At 40.4% G+C, this 22,804-nt stretch overlaps 1 protein-coding gene across 2 annotated transcripts in view; it reads right to left on the reverse strand.

The window, feature by feature from the left end:
- LOC114653738 (nuclear receptor-binding protein 2-like) overlaps positions 1–22,804 on the reverse strand; it is a 263,493-nt gene that overhangs the window by 79,191 nt on the left and 161,498 nt on the right. For both annotated transcript variants that reach the window (XM_028804227.2, XM_028804225.2), the window contains exon 2: positions 6,375–6,497. In XM_028804227.2, coding sequence (XP_028660060.1) covers positions 6,375–6,497 — 123 coding nt within the window. The remainder of the gene's footprint in view (positions 1–6,374; positions 6,498–22,804) is intronic.

Below are 22,804 nucleotides of genomic sequence, written 5' to 3' on the forward strand. Positions count from 1 at the left end.
AATGCCAGTCACCAACCCCAGACAATCACACTTCCTCCTCCATGTCTGACAGTTGGTGTCACACACTGAGAGTCCATCCTGTCACCAACTCAATGGTGTATAAACACCCTGCAGGATGAATCGAAGATTTCAAATTTTGATTCAGACTTTCTGCCAGTCTGCAGTAGTCCACAGCCGGTATTTCAAGGCCCTATTTGCTGCCACTCACCCGGTCAAACCTTTAGCACAAAGTCTCCTCTTCACAGTAGAAACTGACACTTGCTTTTTTCACCCTGCACCATTAAGCTGTGCTTGAAGCTGTTGTGCTGTGAGGCGCTAATCACGCAAGCTGGTGAACCAAAACTGATTGGGCTGTGACTTTGGGTCTGCAGATCTCTTCCTTTCAGAGTTTCTTCCAGTATTCAATTGCCTTTGGATTGTGTAGAACACCACTGGACTCACTTCGATTTTTTTTTTGCCATTTCTCTAAATGAAATGCCTACACTTCTAAGGGTGATAATACTCTGTCTCATTTCATTTGTTAATTTGCCGTTTTCTTGCCATCATCACTGGACTATTGTCCAAGGAGTACTTCAGGGGTGTAGTAACTCAGTCTGTTCTAACTCTGCTTTAAGACACACAGAGGAATTTTAAGTAACCAAAAGTAGCTGGGACACCTGTGCAAATTGTTTGCTTCAACTTGCAAGACTTAATTTACTTTCATTGCTGCAGAACATCTGTAGGTTGTAAATTATTAGTTGTTCCCTGAAGAAGGCCCATTTGTAGTATTCTTTTTTTCAAGTTTTTGCTAACCTAAACTTTAAATTTAAACCTCTGGCAGTTTACTGCTTACCTTTTCACCATTTTAAGTCATTCATTGCATTTCAACTGATTGAATGTGAAGAAAAAACTGGAAAAACTGAAGTGTTCTAAAACTTTTGACCGGTGGTGTACACATAGTCAAAAAACAAGTCTAGGTTAAAACTGAGAGTTACAACAATCCTTTGAATCCAAAATGTAATCAAAACATTAAAGGACAGGAACAAGAGCTAGAATTTGTGAACTAAGAAATTAAAAACAAATTCTTTTGAAGTCATTATGGGGGACTTTTTTGCACAAACTTGAATAACTTAGAAGTGCTTGGGTATACATATATAATGCCACTCCAAGGAATTCTGGGAACTGTTACCAGAAGTGCCCTAAAAAGAAAATCTGACCTCAAAATCCACAATGTCCAAAACCCTAAAAAATGTAGAATTTCAGAATTCAAGCAGATTGTGTAAAAAAAAATTAATGAAAATTACAATGTGCTAAGCAGAGCGAGGTAAGGTTAAGAAACTAAGAAATGACCGGACCTAAAAAGGGGTTGTGAAAAGAAGTGATCTGATGTCTAATAAAGCATTAGAATAACATGAAGATTTATTTAAATCATTTGTCAAATTCTGCGGTGGGCTGGCGCCCTGCCTAGGGTTTGTTTCCTGCCTTGTGCCCTGTGTTGGCTGGGATTGGCTCCAGCAGACCCCCATGACCCTGTGTTGGGATATAGCGGGTTGGATAATGGATGGATGGATGGATGGATTTGTCAAATTCCAAAACATAAATTTAACAAGAAAGAAAAAACAAAAAATGTGTGCAGATATCCTAATAATATTCAATATTTTGGCCATCACTAACTTACTAAATGCTTAGGTTTTTCTTTCTTTTAAGTATTGCCAACTTTACAAGAGCTGGGATAAATTTTATTTATTATTTTATTCTATGGATCAATTTTATTTTGTTGTTTGAATGCTATCACAGAGAGATATTATTTGAGAAGCTGATATTTCACCATCATTATGTGATGGTTGGCTTTACTAAGATGGAAATTGCAGGCATAGGCCAGGGTCAGAATGAAGCTGTAAGTGGCATGCCAAGTGATTACAGTGGCAATGTCTACTTGTCTGGCTGTGCCAAACAATGTGGGCTGACACTGATATTATGTTACTTTACAGCCAAGGCGGGGCCACCATTACATCACTGCTGAGGGACCGCCCTCAACCTTTATATTATACTCAACTTCATTGAGGTTGTTGGAGAAAACTTCTTACAGTGAGTATTACACAGACTAATTTTTCTGGTTTTCCAAATTTTGCTATTGTTTTGGGATTTTGGATTGTGGAGTTTGTGCAGTAAATATTGTGCTATGTATACACTATTGGAATTTTCTGATTTTTGATTATTTTTTGTTTGTGTTTTTGGATTTCTGATTTTTGGTTACAGATTAGACTTATTAACTTTGCAGTGCCTTTTTAGGCATACCTTTTTTGCCTATTTTTTACCTCTTGCTTTGGTTGCTTATTCATTCCTGCATTTGATTTTTTAAAAGAAATTCTTTGAATTTGAGAAACATTGCTGTGTTTTTGTCTATTCAAGGCAGAGTGTTATGGTTCCCTTGTTCTTGAAGGGCATTTTTGCATTTTTTGAACATTTAAAGTGGACTTTGAGCTTTAAAAGTTGGAACCCCATTTTGGGCCTGAACAGACTAAAGCCTGTCTGTAGAGTTTGGGGTCTGGCTGCCCAGGGTAAGGCCTATTTCTAGGCAGGCCAGTGAAGGTCCTGGCCTAGTTTGTGGGTCATTCTTGTGGCCTTTCACCGACCATTTTTTTGTCAAATTATCACATCAACTTCTAGGGGATATTGTAAGGAAACCCTGGTAGGAGGTATTTCTGTCATGATGATGTAATTATATGCATTTTTATTATCAAGAACATTGAATACGCATGCAATTGACCCACTTTCTGAAAACAGCAGTTCTGTGATGGAACAAAATTAGAAAACAACAAAGCACAATAAAGATTAATTATCAGTGTGAATACAGATGGCAGTCTGCTCCACTTGAACTCCACTGCAATTCATTCACTAGCATTCAACAAACAGCTGCTGCCTAAACACAATATGGCATATGATACATGGAATAATGCAAAACAGGGTGTATGGCCTGTTGGGTAAATATGACTACACTTCAGTAAATAAACAGTCCCTCTTAAGTTCTTTCTCTCCATTCTCTCCATATTTTCTGGTTCATCTGCACCTCTAGTCTGTCATGTAAAAGTGATCTTGGCCCTGTGTAAAAGCACCTGATCACTTTTCACATGAGATTATCTATGCTCAATAGTTCTCATGGGTTAACTACAACTCCTAGGAAATAAATGAGCCTCCAATAAACAAATTCATGGATGAAGAAAAATGTCACTAAGGCCGCTTATGTAAATCAGTTCAGCATGACATGGATTATCTCCAGCTCGATATGAGACAACAGCAACAAACAGACAATTATAATGAGGAAAACTGTATAAGCATAAGACTTATTAGAATGAACATTCATTAATTACTGAATCTGCTTAAACCCCTTCAGGGTTACAGGGTTAGAGTCCAACCTTGCGCAATAGGGTAGAGGATCAAGAATGAATCCTGAATGAAGTAGCAGTCCATCCTTATTTCGCCAATTTAGAGTCACCAGTTAAGCTAATGTGTTGTGATTTAGGGCCTGCACATTCTCCTGTGTCTGCATAGGTTTTCCTCCATTTACTTTTCTTTTTCTCCCTCATCTCCAAAGGCATTCATCCCACAGGCCAAAGACATGCAGGTTAGGTGCATTGGCGATTCTAGATTGTTCCAAGTGTGTGCTTGGTGTGTGTGGGCACACCCTGCGGTGGACTGGCACCCTACCCGGGGTTTGTTTCCTGCCTTGCGCCCTGTGTTGGCTAGGATTGGCTCCGGCAGACCCCCGTGACCCTGTAGTTAGGATATGGTGGGTTGGATAATGGACAGATGGATCCCCAGAGGTATACAAGTTTAGTTAACAGGAAATTCTAAATTGGCCCGTTGTGAGTGTGAGTGTTGCTGTGTGTTTGAGTAGGCCTGTCCAGAGCTAGTTCTTCTCTTGCTTCCAGTGCTGCCATGACGGGCTCTAAAGTACATCAAGAAGATTACAGAATGACATGTTGTGTTTTTACAATACAGTAGAACCACACTTTATGCAAGGAAACATGTAGTAAAATTTCTTTAGAATAACCTCCCACGTTAGGAAAAATTTAACAAGAATAGGCCATTCATCCCAAAAAATCTCCCCAATCCTGTCTACCTGATTTCTCCAGAATAATTTGAAGTCAAGTTTGGAAGGTCACTAAAGTCCTGCTTTCTACTACACTACTTGGTATCTCATTCTCTGGGTATACAGTATTGTTCTCTAGATGAAGAAAAACATTCCTATGCTTGTTGAAATTTACGCTTAACCGGTATATCTTGGCCTGGGTTCCTCTCTTGGCTGGGGTTCAAATTCATATTTTACATCTCTTTGTTCATTTTTGATTGCCGTTGATCATGTTAATGCTTTACTTTTGAAATTATGAGCATTATAATTCTTTGTTTCTGATTTTGTTTCTGTATGTAAGCTGCCTGTGTTATGCTCCATGTGATTTGTGGGTGGTCCCTGGAATTGGCCTCCACTCTATAAATCTGGAGGGTCTTCCGCATGTCCTGGTGGTTCATTTTGAGCGTGCCTTAGAAATTTTTTTGACTTTTCCTCTTGTTTTCACTTTAAATTTGGATTGTGTTTTAGGAGTATTCTTCCTAAAGAGTTTTTGCTCTTTTTTGAGTTCTTTAGTGAGACACATCATTTTTATGATAATAAATCTTTTTATTTACAAAGACTTTGTGTTTATTTTTATTACTAACTGGGATTTGATGGTCTGCGGTGGGCTGGCGCCCTACCTGGGGTTTGTTTCCTGCCTTGTGCCCTGTGTTGGCTGGGATTGGCTCCAGCAGACCCCCGTGACCCTGTAGTTAGGATATAGCGGGTTGTATAATGGATGGATGGATGGATTTGATGGTGCTATCCCCCTCTAGTGGCCATTTTTTGAAAGTGCTTTTAGACTCCTAGTCCATGACATTAACATTGCGCCTAACATACAGCAAGCCTGATATGCCTGTATCTATTAATATGCATAGTATGTTTATACATCAATAGTGTCAAGCACAAACGTACACCGTATGAGCAAAACTACTGTATGTGGACACCCGTTTAAATTATTGAGTTTTGATGTTTCAGCCAGACCCTTTGTGAACAGGTGGATAAACGCAAGCATACAGCCAAACAAGCTCCATTAACAAACACTGGCAGTAGAATGGGTCATAAAGAAGAGCTCAGTGACTTTAAACATGGCACTGTCATAGGATGACATATTTGCCACCAGTTATTAAGTGAAATATCTGTTCTGCTAGATCTGCCCTGGTCAACTGGAAGTGCTATTATGGTGTAGGGGAAGCATCTATGGGCAGCAGTAGGTCAGCCGCAAACTGATGGACCATGCAATGTGATAGACCATGCAAACTCAAGTAGCAGTGCTGCCAGGTTCTGAAGCGCATACATCATAAAAATGGTCTATCCCCTGCTGCATCACTCACAGCTGATTTCCAAACTGCCTCTGGAAAAAAAAACATCAGCACAGGAATTGTGTGTCGAGAGCTTCATGAAATGGGGTTCCTTAGCTGGGCAGCTGCATAAAATCCTAAGATCACTATGTACAGCGCCAAGCGTCGGCTGGAGAGGTGTAAAGCAAGCCGCCAACAGTCTTTGTGGCAGTGGAAACATGTTCTCAGGAATGACTGGATGAATCTGGGTTTGGTGGGCGGAAGGAGAATGCTTCCTTCTGGACTGCCTACTGTAAAGTTTGTTGGAGGAGGGTTAATGATCTGGAGCTGTTTTCCTGGGTTTGGGCTAGGCTCATTAAGTCCAATGAAGGGTACTTTAAATTCTACAGCACACAAAGACATTTTAAATCATTGCATGCTTCCAACTTAGTGGCAACAGTTTGAGAAAGGATATTTTTTTGTTCCAGCAAATAATAAAGACATTGAGGAACTCGAGTGAGCTGCACACACAGTAGCTCTGACCTCAACACCTTTGGGATTAATGGGAAACGCCGGTTGCAAGGTCTTCTTATCCAACAGCATTGTACTTTTGGCTGAAAGGACACAAATTCTCACTGACACACTCCAAAATATTGTGGAAAGCTCCATGTTAATATCAATGGTTTTAAAATGTGAAGTCCACTAATAGCTTTAAAAAGAATGCACCTGTCTACAGTAATGCTATTTTTGGGGATAGGCTCTTCAGGGGGTCTGGTTTGTTTTCTTCTACGAGCACAAGCAACATGATTCTTTTCCCTTTTACACCTGTAAGTGAAAAGTTTGATTCATCTAGACATTCATTTTCTGAATGCCCTTTTACCACTACAAGGTGCTCTGGTAGGCTGGATAACAAAAATCAAAACAAATATGACAAACCCCCATGAATGGAAATGCTAGTGCACCAACCATCATTAAAAAAATATATTTGTATTTTTTTATTTTACCTCATGCGCTTTGAAAACCTTCTTATCGGAGAACTGGACCTCAATCCACACCACCTCCACTCCCTCTTCTGTGTCCATGGCCAAGAATGCACTCTCGATGCCTGGGACATTCCCCTGGTTCACCTGTAGAGGGACACACACAGATTGCTGAACTGCATCGTACACTCAACAGATTTAGCCACTGTTAGCTAGCACCTCCGTAAATTAAGCTGTCCCGCAATCGCCTTTGTAATATGTTCATGCATAATTTTAAAAGCAAAAGCAAAAAAATAATATAAGTAAATATTACAGTACATGATTTAATATCAACTCAGGACTTTTGGCAGTGACAAATACTAACTTCTATGGATAAATAATTGAAATGCCAGTCGAATTTTCACTTGTTGGCTTCAGTAAATAATCTCCTGCCTAAATGTGTGTCCTGTTCTACCCTCCATGCAGTGTTCCCCTGATAACATTAAAACATTAAAACAACGTAAAAAGAAAAACAGGACATTCAACACAACAAATTCATCAATTCCATTTACCTAATCTCCCAAAAATAACATTGTGTCGAGCTTTAAAGGCCCACAAAATTCTAATGTCTACTACTCTACTCTATGCCTCTCTCACTCATCCATTGGTCAAGAGTCCTGTCTTCATTTCAAGATGCTACTGGTTTCCTGTTTAAGTGCACAGTAATAATCCTGGATGAACCTATTTAACAATATTTTAGCAAACAAACATTATTTTTTTTCTTTTTTCCATGGATGTTTTTCACATTGTTTGTTATTGTACAGCTCTGGTACATGTCCTCCATTCTGCAGGAAAACATGAGATTAAAAAGTTTTCTTGGTCACCACTACAATGTGCATTAGTTAAGTAACATACTAAAAAGTATATCATTTTTGGATGGAGTATTCCTTTAACCAAGGTTGTATAATTCTTTGTACTGCTGATATTGGGTGCTATTGGTTTTAGGTGAACGCTTAAAAGTGTTATGAACTAAAGCAGGGGTGGGCAATGTCAGTCCTGGTGGGCTGCAGTGGCTGCACGTTTTCGTTCCAACCCAATTGCTTAATTAGAAACCAATCCTGACCAATCTCAGACCTTACTGAATTTTATGGCATGTTAGTCTACAATGTAAGGTTTTCACATCGTAGATTTTTTTCCTTTCCAAGGATATCATCTAAATGATTTGAAGCCTAAAATGGATACTTTTCAGTCTGTTACATTTTTCTATTAAGTGGTTTATTAAACCAAATAGTGCACGATGAATCCACATCGGTGTAAATGGAAACAGGAGCCAGCAGTTCTCCATCTAACTGTTGTCATTTACACCTTACTGCTATTAAGAAGCCATTGAAACAGTAAATACAGCTGTTTAAGACCATAAAAAAACAGCTAAGGGTGAGGAACCTTAACAAGCGAGACCACTAAAATGAAGCAGAAAAATGTCAATTGAGCAATAAGTGGTTCAATGGCAATAACTGACACCAACTGGGTTGGAACACAAACCTGCAGCCCTCCAGGACCAACACTGCTCACCGATGAACTAAAGAGTTCAAAAGCACACAAAATACTCAAAATGCCCACTAGAGGGGGTAAAAACGTTGAAACCCAGCTAGTCAAATAAATGTAACTAAGAATCTTTATTAAAAAAAGATTTATTTTTACAAAAAGCTCTGTTAACAAAAATAAGCTGAGAGGAGCACAAAGGCAGAGATGGTAGTGTCTTCAAAACTCAATCTTAAAAGCAAATAAACCTCCAATCTGAAATCCAAGAGGCAAAGTCAAAAAACAGAGCAAAAGGTCACAAAAATCTAGTAGATGACAAAACACACAGTATAATCACGAAACCAACAAAACTCAGCCCTACCACCAGCACATTCTCAATGAACCGCAAGGGACTGTGGGCTTTCTTCAGCCTTTATAGGGATGAGGGCATTCCCTTGACAAAAATAGGCAGGTGGCTCCTCCTCTTGGGGGACCACTCACAAAACACACGAAACAAAACAGAAGATACATAGATATATAGAAACAGAATAGCCAACAATATTAACATAAACAAAGGAATCAAATCTGAACAAAAAAGACACAAAAACGGCATCTGAAACCTTGGCAAAGAATGAATCCTTGGTGAAAGGAGACAAAAACCAGCGTCTCTTTGTCTGATTGCAATTAGCATAGCCAAGGAGAAGGTCTGTTCCTTCTGTGTCTAGTTGTGATCCCTTAAGGGCACAAGACGATGCTCTTGTGAAGCCCACTATTGGTAGTAAAGGTCCCCAGAATTGAATGTGTGGGGTGCAATGTGGACAGTGAGGTAGGTCAGAGGTTACAGGTAACAGCTGTTGAGCTGGTCTGGACATTTCTTCTTATCCCCATTAAGGAAAGAACCTAAGAGATTAGTTGGTGCCTTTCACGTTAGGTGCATGTCATAGGAGACCTAATAACTTGGTAAAACAGGCAACATCTACAAATTTCACAAGTTTACTTACTATATATAAATTTTTGTCATTACCATTGTGGCGGACGGCTGGGGATCCTGCCCAGCCGGTTTCGCCTAGAAGAACCGGGAGAGGGCCAATACCTCACCTGGGCCACAAGAGGGCAGCCGCCTTGGTCTGCATGGGGGCCACGGGATCAGAGCTTGGAAGCTCATCCTTGTTGGGTCCCATGGCAGCACTTCCGCCACACTTGGAAGTGCTGCCGGAAGGAATTCCAGGGACACCCAGAGTGCTTCCAGGTGCTCATGCGGCACTTCCGCCACACCAGGAAGTGCTGCCGGACGATCGTCATAGAGCACCTGGAGCACATCTGGGTTGTTATAAAAGAGGCCGCCTCCCTCCAGTAGACGAGCCGGAGTCGGGAGGAGGAAGATAAAGCTTGGGAGGAGAGGAGTAAAGGCGGCAGAAGTATTGAGGGACTGAAGAGATTGGTTGATTTAGGCATTGTGGTGCTGTTTATTGTATAGAATAATAAACGTGTGTGTTTTGGGACATTCGGTGTCTGTCTGTCTGTGCCATACATTAGACAGATTAACAGTCCAAGGTCAGACCTCGGAGAAACTCAACAGATGACCTCACCTTATTCCATCCTACCTGTTCACACACCATTGCAGTGTCAAATTAACACTTAAGAGTATACATATGGGAAAAATAGCCTCTTCCTAGTGTATATACACACTTTTTACAGTTTCTTTAACAATGTAAGAGTTAATGTAACACTGACACTGATGCTGTGTACTCTTTGGTCAAAACACCAGCTTGAAATCCAGTTTTGTAAATTACCTCTGATCCCTAAGACTTCTAGTTTTAGAATTAATCTGCAGTGCTGAACCGTATCAAAGGCTTTTTGAACGTCTAAGCGACTTACGCTGAACGCTTTGCTTTTCTCTACTACTCCAGTTACAGATATTGCAGAACCCTCATTGACAAAATGCACTGTGTTGTGCTGATCTGTACAAATGATGACATAACTTACTTGGCCTAAGCAGGTTAAGCTTTCTTATTAATCAATGACAAAGGCGGAATTCAAAACTGGATTATTTAGTAATTTTTAAAGAACAGAGCAGTGGTCCAAAACAACAGAGTTCAGTCGCTATGAACTGCCCTACAAAATTAAACAGTAATTAAAAAGATTGCTTAGACTGCTTTGTTCCTCAGGCCAGTGTTAAATGTGAGAAACATCACCCTGATCTATAAAAATTGCAGGTGCAATCAAGGCGAATAAGTATGAATCCATCATCTTTTATATTTAAATGTAAGGCATCATTTGAATATCTGAAAAGAATAAAAAAAATTAAAGATGACAGAGTAGGAGCTATATTAGAAATAGAGTTGGGAAGGTGGTAAAAAGTGTATTTGTTGAATGCTGAGTTGCATGTATTGCTTTCAAAGTATACTAATATTCTTGATATGTTATTTTTATTTGTATCAGTGAGTTGTGTTCTGTTATACTGGGTTTTAAATCCAGTGAAGTAGACAAATATATTTCAGTACAGACAAAGACAACTATCTCTGAAAATCTCATTTGGGAAATTGTTCAATGATGACACAAAACTGTGCAGTAGGGCTGCCCAGCAGATCAAGACTCCCCATGCAAAGTATGGGGACCTTTAGAAGCCGTTTGTGACAATTACTTAGAGGTGATGGGCATCGAACTTGAGCACACTGTGCTACAAAACCAGACAGGTGATGGATACCAAGTAAGGAGATGCTTTGACCTTTTAAACATTTTAGAGATTTCAGGTAATGGTGGAGGCCTGAAAGAATTGTCAAGCTGGAAAGGAGTGAAGTGCATTCTGGGAAAGCTGAAAGGCAAAGCTGCCCTTTGCACTGCACCACTCGTCATAGCCGTCTCCCTGATGCACCATGCCATACACCGCTTTGAAGCAACAACCTCCCCTGTGTGGAAGACAGAGTGCCACTGAGCCCCAAAGCCCAGACACAACTGACATACACACAGTCACGGGTTCAAATACGGGATATTTATTATCCACAATACCTTTCCTTCACAAAGACAATCACAACAACAACAACCAGGATGTTTCTTCTTTCTCTATTTCTCTTCAGACTCCTCTTCCTCCCTTAAGTGTTGCCCTCTTTCTCCTGACTCTAACTTAACTTGATCATATGACATTGAGTGGTAACTTTTATCTTGGACTCAGGAGTACTTTCAGTGCCAGGGCATAACCCGACGGAAGTACTAATGGGTCAATCGGAAGGGCATTAAAGCTGGGAGTGGAGCTCTCAGTAGTGCCCTCTGCAGGCACCCACAGACCCCAGCAGGGTCATCTCACGGCACTACAAGTCCCAGCATGCCCTGCGATTGTCCTTTTTGGGTGTACCCTCCTACAGAGATGCTGCCATTTGGCACTTTGGGGAGACATACACTATATTTCTGGAACCATTGTTCTGTAATATTGGCCTCCCTGCCAGCTAACGGATTAAAACCGATCCTGGCTGGGATGCCATCTCTGCGTGTGTTTCTTCACGCCTGTAAAGTCACAATCACTTCGAAGCAATAAGGTGTGGGGGTCCCCTGTGAATTCCTGATCATGCTACACTTTGCACTACATCACTCTTGATAGTCACCTCCCTTGTGCGGCAGGCCATTGAAGAAATGACCTCCGCTGTGAAGTCGCAATCATTTTGAAGCAATATGGTGGGTAAGGCCCACCTGATCTCCAAATCGCGCAGCACTTTACAACGCATCACTCTTCATAGTTGCTCCTCTGATGTGCCGAGTCAAGGACCACATTGATCAATCTCCCCAGTGAACTCCTGATTGCGCCTCATTAAATTACTCTTCTTAGCTGCCTCCCTGGTGAGCCACGTTATGCACCATATAGAAGCAATAAATGTTGGGTAAGGGGTCCCCTATGAACTCCCTTAATTTCACATGCACGTCACATATTTTGCATCAAGTTCCTGTTGTGCCAGGGGCCGGCCAACACAGTACAGGAACTCGTTGGTTCCTGAAAACAAAGTTCCTGTGGTGGGAAAACACCTTCATGAATAACTGTACAAAACAGTCTGTTTCAAATGAAAACACTTCCAGTATTACTCTTTTACTGAAAACCCTTTCAAGCATTTGTGTTTAGGAAATACAACATGATGTACAGAGAGATTTGTACTTGCATGTGGGTCGCCACATATGAAAAGGCAAACTAGCGCGCCCAGAGAAAGAAACACACATTTATATACTAATTAAGATTAACTTGCTTTGTTACAAAAAAATATACACTTTTCAAAAACTGAAAATAATGCTGCATTTTCTAAGGTGAAAAAAGCTGATGAGAACTGAAAGAAATGGTCATCTGATTAATAAAATAACAGTGGTAGGCCGAGCTTTTAGTTACAGGGCCAAAAGTTGTAGAATGGTCTGCCTGCTTATATAAGAATTGCCATTTCAGTCTCTGCTTTTATATCAGCCTGAAGACTCGCCATTTTAGTCTGAAATACCCTGACTAGAGCTGCTGAGTAGCTGTGCATACTGCATCTCTGTTTGTTAGTCATTTGAACAAAAATATAAGTTATCACAATATTTTTAAACCGTGACTAACCCTCCTCCTCTATTCTGATTCTCTTTTCGGTGTCTGGATGTGGCATTTGGTACCACTGCTCTACTGCCAGGCAAAGAAAAGACATCTTGGATTAAGGAGCATTGGAATCGTCAGATGGAAAGATTCTCTCAACAGACTGGACGGCCAGCACAGACTCCATTATAGAAAATCCAGGAGCGGGTAGGCGGCCAGTTGGCTGAGCTCTCCAGGACTCTGCGACTTTGTTTTTGACTTTCTCTTGTATAATTTTAATCTCCTCCATTGTCAACCGGCCATAGTACATCAGTTAATTGAAAGACGGATATTGCTAGTTTCCATTTATGTGTAATCAGTTTATACCTTATTTTAGTAATTTCGTAATTATTATTTATGTAGTAATTAGTATAATCTATACTTGTATCTTAACTGAGTATTGCTCACAGCGCTCTGTACCTACACTCAGTGAAGGGCGTTATACAAAAATAAATTGTATTTGCTAAAACCTTCAGTTTAGTGTGTGGACTAAGGAGGTGATCTGTTAGGTCAACATACCTCTTTACTCTCACAGCCTAACATATCAATGAATATTTACTTTCCATGGTGTCTTTCAAAGTTGAACACAATTTTTAAAAACTTGACATGATCAGTCTTTGAAATTACCTGACATCCCATATTTTGTGTACATCTATGATAAGAGATTTAAACAATGAGCCAGAGTGAACTGAAAGGACAAGGCTGCAGGGTCAAAGATCAACTTGTAATCTGTAGCACGGGTTGGGGGCTTGAGATGGTGAGGTTGAAGGTGGCCTTTCACAGAAGCATTATGAATCCACAGCTAGCTAGGGATTTACTGAACGTGCAGCCATTTTAAAAATGTGATTGGCAACCCATGCAGGATTGGGTCCTGCTTTCCTCCCAGTGGTGTCCAGCTAAGCACCAGCTCTCTTCTACCCCAAATTAAGTAAGTGGGATTGTTTGTATGTGACTAGAAGGATGGGTGAACTTTTTTATGTGTTGTGAAATTTTACTAGAGCTGTCATTCAGCCACTGGAAGTTCCCAATGCTGTAACACTTACATGCATCAGCTTGTCAAGTGCTGTGTCAAGCTATTGCTGCCATCAGTAACATGTTCTTTCAAGAACCCTGCACCCTAGAGAGTTGACAGAAGAATTTTTGCAAGAGACATGAATCAGTCTTTAGTCCAGTGAAGCATAGTAGCGCTTTAGGCATGTTTCAAGGCCGGCCTGAACAGGAAGCACTTGAGAGCCATGCTGCTAAAAAGTCAAAAGGGTTTATAGAGCAGCGTTAAGTGGCCACTTCCGGGATCAATTCACATTGACCTGAAATGTAAACAGAAAGCCGTACAAAAAAAAAAATACAAATATCATAAGAAAAGTAAAACCAGGGGGCAAAAACAAACAGAAGCAGGTTCTATTCTGTTCCTTGGAAGAGCAAGCAAAACATCAAGAATGTATGCAAGAAATTTAGATATGTACAGGCCCTAGTGAGAAGGTTGGGGGGGGAGGGGTGCCTTACAGTTGTTTGCTAAATAAGAAAAAAAATGAAAATCTAGAATTTAAAAAGCTGTTGAAGTTATTTACAGGCAAAATACAATCTGCACTAACCTATAAAAGTGGACCAAGCAGTCAGCCCATGCTGCAAAAAACAGGTTTACTGACCCATAAAGAAATTTCCTTTTAGCATTCTAAAGAAAAAGGCCGTGTGTGTTATACACTCATTAATAAAATGGCAGCAAGTGGCAGAGATGCAAACAAATTTAAGGGATGTGACAAAAGTAGGATCAACAATAACATTTATTTCTATACCAAGTACGTAACTCAAAGTGCTTTACAAGATATCAAAGAAAACGTACCAGGAAAATAAAAACAAATTAAATACAGATGAAAATTAAAACAAATAAATGACATACCAAAATAACAGATAGGAATAAATCAATACGCACTTACAAAATATACATATACACGATGTCAGACATGCACATCAGAGTGTCACTGGCAAGCACTACCACCCTGGGGCACAAAGCGGTGCCATCACTGACGATGTTGTCTGTTTTTCATCCCACAGCTCAGGAAAAAAGCCCAGTGAGGGCAACTGACTCCGACCCTTCAGGTACAACAACTATAAAACTGAGACGCTCCCGGCAGGTCTCATTGCAGGATGAGCAGACCACCGGACGCAGCTCCAGCCTAAGCTTGGATTTTAGAAGCACCACCTTTCAGACGATATTTCCTTACTTTTCTGTTATTTGTGCCATCAAGCGCCTGTTTTCTTTTGGACTTATTAGCTATTAAAAGGAGCAACTTGGTTGGTGCCCCAGCATTTCTTTGGTGGATGTGTGTATTATGGTTGATGGCAAAATAAATAGTGAAAGTACGGTCCTTATGTGTGAATTCATATTTTTGGTCTGTAAACGTAAGACTGTTATGATCAGGTGGCCAGGGGTGATAGAAATGTTTTTGAAATTCCAGGGTCAAGATCCCAGAGAGAAAAAACAAAATCAACAAAAAGCAGGAGTTCCAAGGCCAAAAAACCACCCAGTCCCCACTGGATATATCAATCATAGCCAACATCATTACTTGGCAAAAACTAAACAAAACACCAAAGCAAAAATGTCACTTAAAATCAGAAATGTTGTTTGACCTGCTTTGTCGCATTACAATCTGGAATTAAAATGGATTTTCTTTTAGATTTTATGTAATGGACTTAACAATATATATTAATATATACTGTATATATATAGTCGTAGTCAGATAGGGACCCTTACCTGGCCAGGATGCTTTTATAGTGGAAGGACTGGAGGAGAGAGTGTGCACAGGGCATTATCTCCCATGGATCACTAGGTGGCATATATACAGCACCACAGATTCCAGCAGGGCTTCATGGGAGTTGAAGTTCGGACCAGCCCTGTTGGGTTCTGGGGGTGCCACCAGGGGGTGCTACAGGGGCTGTGGAGTCCTACTTTGTTGGATTTCTGCTTTACCCGAAGTGCTTCCAGACCACGCTATGGGGAAACTGGAAGTACTCATGGTTGCCTGAATAAAAGGAGCCAACTGCCACTACTCTGGGAGCCACAATCGGAATGGAGTGAGATGAAGATTGCCAGAGGAGAAGTGGAGGAGGGAAAAAGAAGGCAAAGAGAAAGTACTGTGTTTAAGTGTACTTTATTTGTACTGTGCTGCTGTGGGGAGTGAGGAAGAAACATGTGTTGTGTGCTGAACATGTGCTTGGTGTCTGTCTGTCTATGTTGGGTTTGGGCGACTGATGTGCCCCCTACAGGCCACAATATATATATATACACATACTGTATAAATATATATATATATATATACAGTGGTGTGAAAAACTATTTGCCCCCTTCCTGATTTCTTATTCTTTTGCATGTTTGTCACACAAAATGTTTCTGATCATCAAACACATTTAACCATTAGTCAAATATAACACAAGTAAACACAAAATGCAGTTTGTAAATGGTGGTTTTTATTATTTAGGGAGAAAAAAAAATCCAAACCTACATGGCCCTGTGTGAAAAAGTAATTGCCCCCTGAACCTAATAACTGGTTGGGCCACCCTTAGCAGCAATAACTGCAATCAAGCGTTTGCGATAACTTGCAATGAGTCTTTTACAGCGCTCTGGAAGAATTTTGGCCCACTCATCTTTGCAAAATTGTTGTAATTCAGCTTTATTTGAGGGTTTTCTAGCATGAACCGCCTTTTTAAGGTCATGCCATAGCATCTCAATTGGATTCAGGTCAGGACTTTGACTAGGCCACTCCAAAGTCTTCATTTTGTTTTTCTTCAGCCATTCAGAGGTGGATTTGCTGGTGTGTTTTGGGTCATTGTCCTGTTGCAGCACCCAAGATCGCTTCAGCTTGAGTTGACGAACAGATGGCCGGACATTCTCCTTCAGGATTTTTTGGTAGACAGTAGAATTCATGGTTCCATCTATCACAGCAAGCCTTCCAGGTCCTGAAGCAGCAAAACAATCCCAGACCATCACACTACCACCACCATATTTTACTGTTGGTATGATGTTCTTTTTCTGAAATGCTGTGTTCCTTTTACGCCAGATGTAACGGGACATTTGCCTTCCAAAAAGTTCAACTTTTGTCTCATCAGTCCACAAGGTATTTTCCCAAAAGTCTTGGCAATCATTGAGATGTTTCTTAGCAAAATTGAGACGAGCCCTAATGTTCTTTTTGCTTAACATTGGTTTGCGTCTTGGACCATGCCATGCAGGCCGTTTTTGCCCAGTCTCTTTCTTATGGTGGAGTCGTGAACACTGACCTTAATTGAGGCAAGTGAGGCCTGCAGTTCTTTAGACGTTGTCCTGGGGTCCATTGTGACATCTCGGATGAGTCGTCTCTGCGCTCTTGGGGTAATTTTGGTCGGCCGGCCACTCCTGGGAAGGTTCACCACTGTTCCATGTTTTTGCCATTTGTGGATAATGGCTCTCACTGTGGTTCGCTGGAGTCCCAAAGCTTTAGAAATGGCTTTATAACCTTTACCAGACTGATAGATCTCAATTACTTCTGTTCTCAATTGTTCCTGAATTTCTTTGGATCTTGGCATGATGTCTAGCTTTTGAGGTGCTTTTGGTCTACTTCTCTGTGTCAGGCAGCTCCTATTTAAGTGATTTCTTGATTGAAACAGGCGTGGCAGTAATCAGGCCTGGGGGTGGCTACGGAAATTGAACTCAGGTGTGATACACCACAGTTAGGTTATTTTTTAGCAAGGGGGCAATTACTTTTTCACGGTTATTTTTTAACAAGGGGGCAATTACTTTTTCACACAGGGCCATGTAGGTTTGGATTTTTTTTCTCCCTAAATAATAAAAACCATCATTTAAAAACTGCATTTTGTGTTTACTTGTGTTATATTTGACTAATGGTTAAATGTGTTTGATGATCAGAAACATTTTGTATGACAAACATGCAAAAGAATAAGAAATCAGGAAGGGGGCAAATAGTTTTTCACACCACTGTATATATATATATATATTTATATATATATTCATAGCATTTGTAGTCTGAATCTTGATCTGATTGTATATATATATATATATATATATATATACTGTATGTATGCATATATTGTCACACACATGTTACTTGGAGAAAGCTCTGGTGGTGGTAATTCAACACCAATCCACAAGGTGGCAGTGTATACTAATGCCAGTTCTCTTTCTCCCTCTACAAACCAGATGACTGACAGTTCCCCCTCCCCGATGATGTCACTTCCTGTGTCTGTCCCCCTGCCTAACTGGCATGTAGCCAAAGGCGTCATCATCTTGTACAGTCTTGTCTTAGACTTGTGTCCTAAGGGGCATTAATTTTGCTGAGAAGCCTAAATAATTTTGTACTCATAATATATGGGGTCGCGGTGTCGCCCCAAGCCTTTTTGATTTTTTCTATCTCTTATTACAATGTATTACAAAAGAACTAAAAACTGAAAAGACGTGAGTGTGTATGTATTCATCCCCTTTGTTATGAAACCCCTAAATAAGATCTGGTCCAACCAATTAACTCCAGAAGTCCCATAATTAGTTGATTATGGTCCACCTGTGAGCAATCAAAGTGTCACATGATGTGTGTATAAATCAATCTGTTCTGAAAAACTCCTGACTCTGCAACACCACTAAGCAAGTAACATGAAGACCAAGGAGCACTCCAAATATACAACAAAATCCCAAACTTTGAATATCCCATGGAGCAACATTAAATCCATTATAACAATCTATTTTAATTCTAGGTTGTAATGCGACAAAATAAGACAAGCACTCAGGGGGATGAATACTTTTGCAAGGCACTGTACATATATATAAAATAGTAAGGGTTATCTGTCTTGCAAAAACTTTCAAACCCCTGGCCCTTGAACCTTGGTATTGGTCTCAGTTGACAGCTTATGCCGTGATACACATAACATGACAATGAATTGGGCATGCTGTCTACCTCAGCCATGAAATTGAGATTCGATTCCTTCTCAAGGCAGCAGTGATGTGACTGCTCGCCATGGCTTACAGGAAAAGCACGGCAGTGAGCCTTGGATGGGGTTTCTCCCCTTGTTTCATGTCTTTTTTATTCATTTTTGAGTTATCTACTGTATACATTTTGGACATATCTAACAAAGATTTGAGCATATCCAAATTATGCCTGTCTGTATTCTTCTGTGTATGTGGGGCTATGCATTACCTGAGAAGAAATGAACTGATCATAATCAATTCTTGAAATTCTATTACAATTCTAAAATGCAGCTTATCAATTTTGGAAAATCAGATCACAGGAATCATTCAATGAATACAATTTCCATTTTTTGATAGAAATTACCATAAAAATGACCTATTCTAAAAAAAAACTTTGCTCAAAACTGCTCATAATAGTTTTCAGTTATTTACATTCTGCTGCTTTCTCATTACTGAAAGATTTGTGCTCCGTGTCACTGTGACATTGCGACAGAAAAATGTCTAAAAACGTATCTGGGAATAACAACATCTGCAGTAAGGCTTTTTTGTTTTATTTTTTTTAATTCTCAACCAGCATTCAGAAATAGCAGAAATCATCAGCTCACCAGCAAAAAGACCTGATATTTGCATTTGGCAGCAGTCCATTTATTTGTTTAGCTCCTGTGTTTAGTGGTTGCTTATCCTGAGTTTACTTCTGTCACCTTAGCACTGATGGTGGTGTTGTTAATTATATTTGTACCACACAGCATACTTAGGCTCTCAATGGCTGCTATCAGACCATCAAAAGGTGGAATGTCTAATGACTTCTGTCTTCCCCCTCTAATTTGCACAGCTCTGTTTCTATGTGAGCGGGTGTGAAGTGGCCGGGTTAGGATCTGGATTATGAGGGTATTAAAAGAGATTACAGTATGAATGGATGGATATAAATAAACTGTTGCTAATTTTAACATCAACCATTCACTAGCAGTGGATTGAAACAAACATGCAGATCAAAACATGCTGTGAAATACACACACACACAAAATCATTTCAGCCAACTGCTCCTCACAGCAATCCATCAGCACTTAAGCTGTTGATCCTGGACACTTTCTCACCCTTCCAGTTGTATTCATGGAGATCTCTCTGAAGCGAAAAGCCGGAGTGTGCATCTCTACACAGTACCTTCAGAGTTCCACGCTTGTTACCAGTCCTGTGGGGATGGGGCATCAGCGCCCTAAAACCCTGAACTGGATTATTGGGTTGGTAAATGAAAGGATAGGTGGATGGATAGGTGATGGATATTGTACTGTATGATATCAGCTTCCTACTTCCCAATTCATACCTGTTATATTTCAGCCAGGGTTCCGCCTTCCATGTGTCTGTGTCCTTTTGGTTCATCATTGAGCTGTTTATTTATGTTAATGTTACTTTTGTTAACTGCCTGCTGTATTTTCTTAGTCTGTGTTCTGTTCCATGGATGTTGTGGGTGGTCCAACAAGAGCCACCTGCCCATTGCCACCACAAACTGCCCTCCACCCTGTATAACTGGGGAGTATCCCACAGTCCCTGGCGGCTCATTTTGATTAGGAGTGGTGAGTTCTTTGGCTTTTTGTGAATTCCAATGTGCTTGTGGTTACTGGATTTCTGACATACTGCTTTGTATTTTTGACTATTTTTGGGATTCACATTGGGACTGTTGTTTGCTTTGGATTGCCTTTTGTATTACAGACAACTCCTTTTTTGCCTTTTGTGCTCCTAGGGAGCTTCACTCTTGTGGAAGAGCATTTTTTTGTGAAGAATAAATCTTTTTATTTTTGAAGGCACCATGTTTGCGCTTATTACTAGCTGGGGTTTGTCACTGAGATTCCCCTCTAGTGGTCATTTTCTGAATTTTTTTTTTGGATTTTGTGTTTTGGAACTCCTAGTTCATAACATGACCCATGCTGATGATACTAAGGAGGGAATGGGTGGCCAGTTGGCCGACGTCTCCAGGACTGCAACTCGTCTGACTTTCTCTGTTATGTCTGGCTGTAGATCCCCAGGGGTTTATTTACTCCAGGGATTCTGCTATCTGGAGTTGTTCTTTTGATCTCCAATGGCGTCTGCAGTGATAATGTTAATGTTAATGGACAGGTACTGTTAGAGTCCATTTTGTTATGGTACTGCCAGGATTGTTGCCCTAACTCAAGTTTTTTTGTTGTTTATTTAAATGTTCTGTTAATATCTTCTTATATAATACGCTACCGTGGTTGTCCGTTTGTCTGTCCAGGATTTTAAATCACCTATACTACATGACCTCTACTATCCGCTTTTGGGGTGATGATTGACCTCCAAGGCCAAAGGTCAACCCAAGAAGGTCAAGGTAAAAAAATCAAATAACCTGTAGCCTGAAATTTGGTACACATATACTACGCTGAAACTCTGCACTACAGCTTTATATTAAAAGCTAAGAGTTTTGGAATTATGAAAAATAATTATTTATAAAATTATTTTTTTTATAAATTATTATAAAATTATTTTTATTTTATTGTAGAATCAATTCTTGGCAGCGGGCAGCAGGGCAGCCTTGTGGCGCATGCGTACGGGGGCTGTTCTCATCCCTACCACCTTTGCCATCACTTCCCCTACCTCTTCATATCTTAAATCATTGTACACATATATGGTCAATGAAGGTAAAGGGTCAAAAGAGTATGAGACAGTACGGCACTGCGCCATTACTGTCTAGTTTAAATATATTTCATGTTATGTTATCAATTCTCTTTTCTTTCTTTGCATTATGTTAGTATTAGATGGTCGTCTGCTTAAAGTGGAGGACAAGGATGTGGGTCCACCTTGATTATGCAGCTGGGAGACAGTCCCGGCAGTAAAAATGGAGAAGCACTTCCATAGTGATTAATAACTTTGGATTTCCTGACTATGCCTACCCTATTTAATTTAAAAGGTGCTGTTTTGGTTTGAGATTGCTGGGCTTGGTTTGCTTTTAGGTTTGGCCTTTAGGGAAATCTTGTTTTGGTTTCATTTGTCCATTCTTGCCTTTCTTATGCTCTTTTTTGAATTCTTCAAATAAATACTTAAAATTACAAAGGAACTGTTTATATTAGCCCCATTTTTGCAGCCTAGGCATGTCTGAAGCCTGCCTGTTGAAGTTAGGGCTTGGCCGCTTGCAGTTTGCACAATCCAGACCTGTATGTCTCCAGTAAGTCAGGGCTTTTATGTGGGTTTTTTTGTTGACATACAGTCATTTTTGTGCTTTGTTGTGGCAGGATTTCACAACACATTTACATTGCATATAGAAAGTAGTCAGTCAAGAAACACAAAATTTATATATCTTTATATATAATACGCTACTGTGGCTGTTCATTTGCCTGTCCAGGATTTTAAATCACCTGTAGCTCACAAATCATTTGAACTATTGGCCTGAAATTTGGTACACATTAACTATGTGACATCTACTGTCCGCTTTTGGGGTGGCGATTCTTATTACTCTTTTTATTTTATTTTATTTTATTGTAAAATCAACTCTTGGCAGCAGGTCACCTTTGCCGTCACTTCCCCTACCTCTTCGTATCTTAAATCATTATTGAGGCAGATTGAAGACTTAGGTGCCAGCCTAAGTGAAAAATTAAGGAAAATGTACTAAGTAATTGCAACACAAACACTCAGTTTCAACGCAAAAAGATGCTGACGAAAGAAGAGAAGAAGCGGGCCGCTAGGGTGAAGAAAAGAAGAGTTGCTCAGGAAGCAGCAAGCGCATCAACCTCTGAGCAAACGAATGCTAAACGTACAGAAAAAGAGCATGAAAACTAGTCAAGTGTATTGACTGCGTGTTATCGTGCAGTGCAACGTTACTAGTTTGTTATAAATCACAAAAATATTCCCTCCCTTCAAGTAATGATAGCATTCAGTACAGTAGTGCAGCCAGAAATTTGTTGGTGGGTGGGCATATATGAAACTGGGTAGGCGAATATAAAATCACTCAGATAAGACGATTTATAGAACTTGATCATCAGCAGCCAAACGAGCGGGATCTTCTAATACAACCCTGCTCAGTAATGCACACAACATAGGAAGACTGTTTTACATAAAATATATATTATATATAGATATTGCTGCATACAGACATATATATATAGAAGGACTGGGAGAGAGAGCATACTCTGGGCATTACATCCTCCGGGATGCTAGAGGGCAGTCCCATTGGGTTCCAGCAGGGGATGCTGGGAGTTAGAGTTCACAGCGGCCCTGTTGGGTTCCGTGGATGCCACCAGGGGGAGCTGTGGAGGTTGCAGAGCCCTGGTGCACTGGGCTTTCACCACACCTGGGAGTGATTCCAGACCGGGCTAACGTGCCACCAGGAGCAGAATAAAAAGAGCCAGCTGCCACTACTCCGGGAGCCAGAGTCGGGAGGGAAAAGATGAAGCTTGCTGGAGGAGGAGTGGAGGCAAA

Source organism: Erpetoichthys calabaricus, chromosome 6, assembly GCF_900747795.2.
Source record: "Erpetoichthys calabaricus chromosome 6, fErpCal1.3, whole genome shotgun sequence".
In the NCBI taxonomy this organism is placed as follows: domain Eukaryota; kingdom Metazoa; phylum Chordata; class Cladistia; order Polypteriformes; family Polypteridae; genus Erpetoichthys; species Erpetoichthys calabaricus.